This window comes from Tilletiaria anomala, assembly GCF_000711695.1.
Source record: "Tilletiaria anomala UBC 951 chromosome Unknown K437scaffold_49, whole genome shotgun sequence".
Classification (NCBI taxonomy): domain Eukaryota; kingdom Fungi; phylum Basidiomycota; class Exobasidiomycetes; order Georgefischeriales; family Tilletiariaceae; genus Tilletiaria; species Tilletiaria anomala.
In genome coordinates, this window is record NW_013546973.1 from 109,838 (window position 1) to 119,144 (window position 9,307).

A 9,307-nucleotide genomic window follows, 5' to 3' on the forward strand; every position below is an offset into this window, starting at 1 on the left:
AGTTCGCCACTGATGCCAGGTACTGACGATGCTCACGACGAGAATCGAAGTCGCTATGTTCACCGATGCTTCACAGATCATGGCCGCCACCATCTCACAAGTGAAAGTCTCATTTCATGTCTCGCCATAACCTCGATTACAACACCGTTTCAGGGTCCTCTGGGCTGCAGACGTAAGCCTGGGTGATGGAGCGAAGACGACAAGCCGATGTGCCCGACAGCCGCTGCCAGGAAACGGGATCGCCGAACGGCGGACTGACGGTGACTGCTGCGTACGAAGAGGAACTGGCCGCAGAAGCCGTTACTCTCTCATTTGCGACGCTGCCGATTGAGCTTCTACCACAAATTCTGCAGCACCTCTCGTGGCGGATCAGAGACCTTGCTTCCTGTGCCAGGGTCAACAGTGTCTGGCAAGTCTATGCTCAGGTGCTGTTATACGAGAGAATCGTTCTGTGAGGTAATGCATTCGCCGATGGGAAATAGTCGTTGCTCGCTGATATCGTCGGGCCTTTGTGCGCCTTTAGGCGAAATTCAAACATTCTGATCAAAGTCTTTCGATCACTTGCCGCACATCCTAAGAATGCAGCCCATGCACGAATCGTTGGTGAGCCGATCGGAGTGCTTCCACAGAGCATCCGTTGCTTCGTGCAAACATGGCTGACTGTATACATTCCAGAAATCCGAGCTTTCCCCCTTGGCCTCCTTGCCGAAGCGTTGGAGCAGATCGAAATAGACATAGTCATTGCTCTCCGAAACGCCAAGAACCTCCGCGAGCTAGTGTGGACGCGCACAGGCTCATTGTGCGTTCTTGTACAACTATTGTATGCGACCAATCCTGATTTTGCTATGTTTTCCGCATACAGGAGCGACCGTGTAATAGTCGAGCTATTCCCACATCTTCACAGCCTCCAAAAGCTCCAGATCACCGGGGATACCCGCACCTTCGACCCTGCACTCCTCGTAAAATCACTCAAGCGTCCTCCACCACAAAGCTGCTGCCGAGCCATTGAAGACCCTCCGCGTTCGGGGCGCTTCCGCAAGGAAGCCTCACCGTACGATACTGTAGGGGATTCAGCGCAAAATCGACCCACGGAGGCGGAGCCAAATGCAGGCGAGCGCTGTATCGAGCGATTCTCGGTCAACTTGCCGGACAAAAAGATGGCTTCGAAGCTCCCTGATGTTGCTGAACAGTTAGGCGGAAAGCTTCGAGGATTGAACATTTTAAGCTATGTGGGTGCCTCCACACATGGCTGCATTCCCACCGTCGCTTTCCTGAACGGTCCGTTTACCATCATAAATTAGCATTCGTCCCACGTCACAGACGCCGTATTGCAGGCCGCTGCATTGCACCTTCCGAATCTCACCCACCTTTCCATCGTCGGCTGCAAGGCAGTGAGCATTCGAGGCGTGCTTCCGGTTTTGCAGGCGGCCCGCGGCCTCTTGGAAGAGCTCGCTCTCGAGAGCCTGTCACTAGTAAGATTACCTCTGCAAGCCTTGTGGGAGGGTTTAACAGAAACTGATTGAAATCCTTTCCTCGCTTATGAAAGCTACCAGACGATCTGCACTTAATTTCACCTAGCTTGGGACGCCTTCGAGTCTTGTCTTTGACGTATCCAAAAGCGAGAATCCCAGCTGCGAGCTTCCTAGCCTCCTTGTCCGATCTTGTCTCGCAACTGGAACAACTTCAGTCCTTCACATTCTACGCTCCTGGTGGAAGCAAAGCCATAACAGGTGCCGATGAAGAGCCAGAGAGCGACGATGAAGCTGGGAATAACGGATCTGTTTCAGGCGCTCGCCCTGATGGTTACCAGCATACGTCGACCACGCATCACCGTGCAGACGGGTGTTATTCTCATGGCATACCCATGTCCGGTCCCGCGCTCAGCACCGCTTTCCTGCAGCGTCTTATGATCACCCGTGGCAAGCAATTGCGCATGCTGCGCTTGCATGGCATCGGCATGTCGCTGGACCAGCTCTCATTCATCTGTGATGCGTGCAGCAACGAGAACGATGGCCAGCTCGTCGACCTCGTCGTGCATTTGTACGAGCACGATGCCAGGGCAATGCGCTTGTGTGCTGCTTTGCGAAGGCTTGGAAGGCTCAAGGATCTGCACGTGCTCAGCTCGGCAAATAGCGACATGCTCTTGACGGAGGCGGACCTGCAAAACATGGCTGACGCTAGTCCGACTACCTTGCGGCAAATCGGGTTCAGGCATCACGTTTGGATGGTGAGGGATTGACAGATCACAAAGAACTTTCTTTCGAACCATTGCTGACATTATCGCACCTACACCCCCCACAGATTGACCGAAGCAATTATGACCGCGTGCGTAAGAAAGGATGCCAGCTGCAGCGGTGGGACAATGGTTCGGGCGCATTCTTCCGGCCTGAAGCGTTGTTCGCCGTTCGTACGTAGCCTCTAGAGCCGCGTCATCCTGGCTCATACAGTCCCTCCCTCCACTGGCCCCCGGGGCACTCGTCTCCGTTGAATGTCTGTAGGACATAATACTCGGCGAGTCGGATCATGCTTTCGGTAGCTACACGCGTTCGGTTAAAATCTAATGCAAGCATACAATGCACTCAGTTACTGTGATTCTATTGCTTTGCTACAATCAGCCGTAACCCGTGACTCTAGATGGAAGGAAACACATTTTGTTTTCTAAGCTTGCAGTTCAGCCTTAATCGCATGGCTGATAGCGTTTGCAGCACGCCACACGTCCTCAAAGCTGCTGTATTGCGCAAGCGGCGCCATCCGCAGCATGTCGGGGTTACGGATATCCGCCACGAGGCCGTACTCCTTCTCGGCCTTCTTGTGCGCCCTTGCGACGAGCGTGCGCCCGTCTATCGGAGGCGGCACATCGCCGTTGACGCTCGTGTCGGTGCTACTGCCATTAGCGCGATTGCACGACGCAGGGGACGCAGGGTCCGGGATGCGGATGCAGAGCTGGCTGCCGCGCTGATGCGGATCCGCAGGTGTGACGATGGACACGCCGAGGCTTTTGGGCAGGAATTCTTCGGAGAGCAACAAGTGCTCGAGGTATGCTGTGAGGCGCAAGCTGCGATTGCGCAGGATGGGCATGATCTTCCCCTCGCCTACTGAAGTTTGCTGATTTGAGCCTGCTGCAGTCGATGGTTGCATGCCTGCCAATGCAGGTGCCTTGCCGAGCGTCTCAAGGCTCCCTTGCAGCGCGACGATATCGAGCGCAGAGGGGTTGCTCACAATCCAGCCCGCTGCGCCATGCTCCGGCTTGAACACGGGCGGCATGGCGAAGCGCGTACTACGCTCATGGCCGTACCAGCCTGCCGGGCGTGAGAGCTGCTCGTACGATAAGCTGTGCCAGCGCTCGTGCACGAACAGGCCAGCGATGCCGCCGGGACCGGAGGAGCCATACTTGTACGTGCACCAGATGGCAAAGTCGACCCCCCAATCATGTAGGGCGAGGGGGACGTTGGCAAAGGCGTGCGCGAGGTCCCACCCGACGATTATATCCTGCGGAATGCAGAGATGTTTCAGTGTAATCCCTCGCTAAGAGCAAGTGGAGACAGATCACCCACATATTGCTTTGCCTTTTCAGTGATCTTCTTCATCTCGAACCATTGCCCAGTGTAGTACTGGATACCAGCGAGCATGATTATGGCCGTCTCGCCCTCCTGACCGAGGCGCTCGACTTCCCGTAGCACATCTTCTGTGCGCAACGTCAACTCTCCCTCTTGCTCCCGTGGTGCAAGTGGTACAAGTGAAGTAGCGGGATCGAAGCCCGAAAGGCGGACGATCGAGTCTAGTGCATAGACGTCAGAGGGAAACGCTTTCTTCTCGTATACGATCTTGTGGCGTCGCGGTGCCTGCTGAGGAGCAGCAGAATTTTGTTCTTGAGAGTTCAAGAGCTGCTGAACGCCTTGGTGATGTGTGTGAGGACGGTAGAAAGTCGAAATGATGTTGTGAATGTTTTGCGTCAAGGTTCCCATCACGGCGACTTCAACCGGCTTGGCGCCTGAAGTGTGCACGAGTGGATATCGCGCTTAGCATTTTTCCTTACTAGACGCTTCGAATAAATGCTCTCAGATGCATCTCACCAACAAGATCACTCATCAATGTCTTCACTTTTTCTTCCTGCTTTGCCCACGGTCGGCCCAGGGGGTGGTCGAAATGGCCCAGTACGCCACGCGAACCCCATACGTCGATCTCCTCATAGAGCAGCTGCTTGCTGCGTTTGGGAAGCGGGCCCAGCGAGTTGCCGCACAGATACAAAGCAGATTGATCGAGACTAGTCGGAACGGGAGAGGTTTCCCTCTGTTGAGAAGAGGAAGCCGACGTCGCTGCCACGCCAATATCCTGCATCGTGGGGAGATGATATTCTTGACGGAGCACAGCGAGTGAATCTTGCTCGTCCAGCAGCTTGGCGAGTTTGCGGTCCAGGGTAGAGGCGAGGCCGGAGACCTGCTGTTGCTGAAGAGAAGAGAGAAAGGCATCTTTGGAAAAGCTCGAGTGAGGCTTCGCGTACCATTCAGCGGTAACCGTTTGCAACGGAGAGGAAGTGGCAGGTGTCATTGTGTTGTCCTTGAGAACGCGAGGAGCGGTGCGAGAGCGAATATAATAGAATGAGCACTGTACAGAAGCGTGGGCAGTTGACGTTGTCCTAGATATGGGCGACAAGTCTCAATCGCATTGTGCGATGGTTCGACCTTTATATAAACCTCGTTCGCAATCGTCTGCCTAGACGCACGTGTAAGATTCGAGCGAGGTACACGCATAACCCGGAAGAAAAGCCAGGCTGCTATCACCTGACTATCCTTTTCGCCGCCACCTATCACTCTGGCTTCGCGCCGAACGCGTTCCGCCCGGGCGGCCCAGCCGGATCACCAAACCCGAGGAGCGAATGAGGATGAAATGCCAGCGGAATGTTTGAGACGAGCGTGGGGTTGGGCTCTCTCGGCCGAGAGGGCGGGTCTTGTACCTGGTTGCTCCTTTTTTGCGGCCAAAGGACGAGAAAGAGGAGCCGAAAGTTGAGTGGTGCGAGACTGACTCCACCACATGCATGACGAGAGACGACCAAGGTTTGCATTGGGGTCTTGATCAAAGTCACAATCTGCTCCCCCGTCGTGATCGACATCTCAGCTTGGTCGCGGCTGCGCTATATACAACCATCTATTCCTGCCACGCCGCAGACCAAGCTGGTGCAACGACGTGTGAGCATCGCTTGCCGCTCGTCCCCTGTGCGTCCATCCGAACCTTGCCTGCTGGCGAACCCGGCGAGCAATCGTTGTGCGACCAATTTCGGTTGCCTGCGTTTACCTCGCCACGAACAGTGGGCCCAGAGCTTCTGCTCTTTCCTCTGTGCACACGTTTTGTGGCTGGAGCAGAAACCAGAAAGCTCCCTTTGCGGCAATCGAGCAGCCTGCAGCCTTCATATTCCTCTTCAATACCAAAGCTGGGAGCTTAGAGATAGACTAGCACACAAGCAAACATGGCGCCCATCGCTCTTTCCTCGCCGCCTCCTATGCGGCCCTCGTTTGCAATAGGCAATGAAGGCAATGCACTCGATGATGGTGAGACCAGCACTTTGAACCATCCGCAAATACCGTATCTCCAGCCACCGTCGGCAGAAGCTGGCTCAAGCGCAAACGCGAGCGACGCGGCGAATGGAGAGACACCCCAAGATGGCCAGGTCGAGTCGGCCACTTTCCAGATTGGCGGCATGACGTGTGGCGCTTGTGTAGAAGTGCGTCGCACTCGTACATGCTGGTGGCAGAGGGGTGGCTCGCGATCGCTTTGCTGACCTTCGCCTGGCTCACTCTGCAGGCCATTGAACGCATGCTGCGCGAACAACCGGGCATCCATTCCGCCACGGTTGCCCTGCTCGCTGAGAAGGCCGTGGTAACGTACTCTCCGGCACAATGGACGGCATTAAAGATCGCATCCGAGATCGAGGACATCGGCTTCGAGGCGTCCGTGTTTGAAGAAGTGAAAGAGGACGAGGTGCATCTACGCATCTACGGCATGACGTGCGCCTCCTGCTCCTCGACTATCGAGCGCGAGCTGGGCGCCGAGCTTGGCGTCCTGGAATGCTCCGTCAACCTCTCAACAGAGAAAGCGCGCATCCGCTTCGACCTCTCCGTTATCCCTGGTCCGAGGCAGCTCGTCGAGCGAATAGAGGAGCTTGGCTTCGATGCGACGATCGCCGACGACAGCGACATGACGCAGCTGAAGAGCCTGGGGCGCGTCAAGGAGATCGTCGAGTGGCGACATACATTCCTCATCGCATTTGTGTTTGCCCTGCCTGTCTTTCTGGTCAGCATGGTACTACCGCGCATGTCCACTACCGCGAGGGCCGTATTGCATTACCAGCCCGTCCGCGGACTCTTTTTGCAGGACATTCTCTGCCTGGCCTTGACGATTCCCGTGCAATTTGGACTAGGGAGGCGATTTTACAAGAGCAGCTTGAAGGCGATTTCGCATGGCAGCGCGACAATGGACGTCCTCGTTGCCCTGGGCACTTCTGCTGCGTTCACGTTTAGCGTCTTCTCCATGCTCGCCAGCGTCTTTGGAGAATGCACGGCCACCATCCATGAGGCCGGTGCTACTTCTGCTGCAGCAGGAGCAACTGCTGCTGATGCTCCAATGGCAGCATCGACACAGGCCATGTGCATGAAACCAGTAACATTCTTCGACACTTGCACGATGCTCATCACTTTCGTCTCACTCGGGCGCTACGTCGAGAACAGGGCAAAGGGGAAAACGTCCGAGGCGCTGTCCAAGCTGATCGGCCTGACGCCCAGCACAGCGACGATCTACACGGACGGCGAGGCGTCGTGCAAGGTTGAGAAGCAAATTCCCGCTGAGCTGCTGCAAAAGGGCGACATTGTCAAAATTGTGCCCGGCGAAAAGATCGCTGCCGACGGTGTCGTGCTGCGTGGCCAGAGCGACGTCGACGAGAGTATGGTCACTGGCGAGAGCATGCCTGTTTCCAAGGCGCCCGGCAGCATGGCTATCGGCGGCACCGTCAACGGCGTTGGCACGCTCGATGTTAAAGTTCTGCGCGCCGGCAAGGAGACGTCCTTGGCGCAAATCGTCAAGCTCGTCGAAGAAGCCCAGACGTCCAAGGCACCCATCCAGGCATTTGCCGACCGCGTCGCGGGTGTGTTCGTGCCGACAGTCATCGCGCTCGGCCTGCTGACGTTCGTCGTGTGGATGGTAATCGCGCACGTGCTCGCACCTCGCCTGCTCCCTGCGCCGTTCCAGGAGCACGGCAGCTCAAAGCTCATGGTCTGCCTCAAGCTCTGCATAAGCGTCATCGTCGTTGCGTGCCCCTGTGCGCTTGGGCTCAGCACACCGACAGCCGTCATGGTCGGCACCGGTGTCGGTGCACAGAACGGTATCCTCATCAAGGGCGGCGGCCCGCTCGAAGCGAGCAACGCCATCCGCCACGTCCTCTTTGACAAGACCGGTACGCTTACCGTTGGAAAACTCTCTGTCGTCGGCATTCGTTGGGTAGATGGCGGCAGCAGCAGTGGCGAGCAAGACGCCCTTGACACGACGCTCGGCCAGCTTGAGACGCGCACCGGCGCGGCCGGTGCGTTGCGTGCGCAAACCCTTCGCATGGTCGCGGCCGCCGAGACACGCTCCGAGCACCCGCTCGGCCACGCGATTGCCGCGTTTGCACTCTCCAAGCTCGGTCTCAACAGGCTACCCGAAGATGTCAGCGTAGAGAGCTTCCAAGTTGCCCCCGGCGCCGGCCTTGTCAGCGTTGTGAAGGCAGGCTCGCGCTCGTATGCGATCAAAGTCGGCCGTGCAGACTACGTTTCGGAAGCAGCTAACGTCAGTGTCGACGATAGCGAGGAGAAGCAAGCGAGCGGGCTGAATGCGTCCCTCGTGAACTTTAAAGCGGCGCAAGAGGCGCAAGGCCGCACGGTGATCTTTGTCAGCGTCGACGCGCAAGTGGCATGCGCGCTGGCGCTGGCAGACGAGCTGAAGCCAGAGGCAAAGCAGTGCATCGAGGCGCTACGCGCGCTGGGGATCCGCTGCGGCATGCTGACGGGCGACGCGCGCACGACGGCGAATGCGATCGCCGCCGAGCTTGGCATGGACGCGGAGGATGTGTATGCGGGCATGAGCCCGAGTGGCAAGCGCAGTATCGTGCTGCAGTTGCAGGCGCGACTACAGGGTGCGCATGGTCGCCCGCTGGACCTGGAGGGTGGCACGAGGGCCAGCAGCAAAGCTGTGACCGCTAGTCACAATAGGCCGCGTCTGGCCGTCGTCGGCGACGGGATCAACGACTCGCCGGCTCTGGCGGCGGCGGATGTGGGCATCGCGCTATGCTCGGGCGCGGACATTGCGATGGAGGCGGCGGACATTGTGCTGATGCGCAGTGACCTGCTGGACGTGGCGGCGGCGATCGCGTTGAGCAAGCGCATCATGCGCCAGATCAAGCTCAACTTTGTCTGGGCGACGGTATACAACCTGGTCGGCATCCCGCTCGCCATGGGCGTCTTCCTCCCCTGGGGCTGGCACCTGCAACCGATGATGGCCGGTGCGGCAATGGCGTTCAGCTCTGTCAGCGTCGTCGCCTCCAGCTTGACCCTGCGCTGGTGGACGCGGCCGAGCAGCCTGTGCGGCACCGGCAGCGGCTCGGGTGCGCATGCTCATGCCGCAGGCGCACGGCCGAGCCTTAGTTTTGCAGCACTTTCAGACTGGGTGCGCCGCAGCGCTGGCAGCGGGGCGAGACGCACGCCGCGGCAGAACGGCTATGCGCCCGTGCCCGTCGAGATGGCATGATATGATGGCCGGCGTTGTCTCTGTTTTACATTTGCAGCCACAACGCGTTCCCGCCGCGCATGCAAGCCGCGCCGATGGCATGCGTCCGGCGTCTGTCGGCTGCCTACAGTCGCCTGCACCGTGTTTGCCTGTTTGCCTTTCTGTATCCAACGTAACCCACTGTTTCGACGGGTGGACTGGATCGGCCGGACTCTAGAGCGCCCTGCCACAGGACTATGGTATGACTTGCAGATGCACGAGATTCTTTACCTTTTCCTATTACGGTGGACTGATGTTGATTAGGAACAAGCTACCAAGTGTACCTAGCGGAGCGAAAAGGGCGGGACACTGACGGTCCATTCCGAGGGGCAATGTGCAATGTATACGGTGATCGGATCCTGGCCAGGCCTAGCCTAGCCTGGAGTTTCTGCTCTCCCACGCTCCTGCGTTCCTACCTTGTGAAAACCCTTTTGCCCCCCCCTTTCTGGTTGCGCGTCGAGGCTATGGCGATACAGCGCTTTCAGACAAATGATGTACCTATGCTTCTAATGCCTGT

General features: G+C 57.6%; 3 protein-coding genes across 3 annotated transcripts; 2 read left to right on the forward strand and 1 right to left on the reverse strand.

Annotated features, from left to right (window-relative positions):
- The first annotated feature begins 24 nt into the window (after positions 1 to 24).
- On the forward strand, positions 25 to 2,593 carry K437DRAFT_256960 (uncharacterized protein). The gene is made up of 7 exons (XM_013387436.1): positions 25 to 451; positions 524 to 603; positions 676 to 799; positions 863 to 1,229; positions 1,302 to 1,472; positions 1,547 to 2,227; positions 2,302 to 2,593. The coding sequence occupies exons 1-7, from the start codon at positions 186 to 188 to the stop codon at positions 2,413 to 2,415; spliced, it is 1,803 nt and encodes a 600-aa protein (XP_013242890.1). The 5' UTR covers positions 25 to 185; the 3' UTR covers positions 2,416 to 2,593.
- Positions 2,563 to 4,640, reverse strand: K437DRAFT_256961 (kynureninase). Its single transcript, XM_013387437.1, has 3 exons — positions 4,074 to 4,640; positions 3,555 to 3,991; positions 2,563 to 3,489 (listed from the first exon to the last, which is right to left on the reverse strand). The coding sequence occupies exons 1-3, from the start codon at positions 4,546 to 4,548 to the stop codon at positions 2,659 to 2,661; spliced, it is 1,743 nt and encodes a 580-aa protein (XP_013242891.1). The 5' UTR covers positions 4,549 to 4,640; the 3' UTR covers positions 2,563 to 2,658.
- Positions 4,641 to 5,287: 647 nt separating this feature from the next.
- K437DRAFT_131519 (putative CCC2-P-type ATPase) lies at positions 5,288 to 8,947 on the forward strand. The gene is made up of 2 exons (XM_013387438.1): positions 5,288 to 5,719; positions 5,800 to 8,947. Exons 1-2 carry the CDS (start codon positions 5,465 to 5,467, stop codon positions 8,770 to 8,772), a joined length of 3,228 nt encoding a protein of 1,075 aa, XP_013242892.1. The 5' UTR covers positions 5,288 to 5,464; the 3' UTR covers positions 8,773 to 8,947.
- Positions 8,948 to 9,307: the final 360 nt, after the last annotated feature.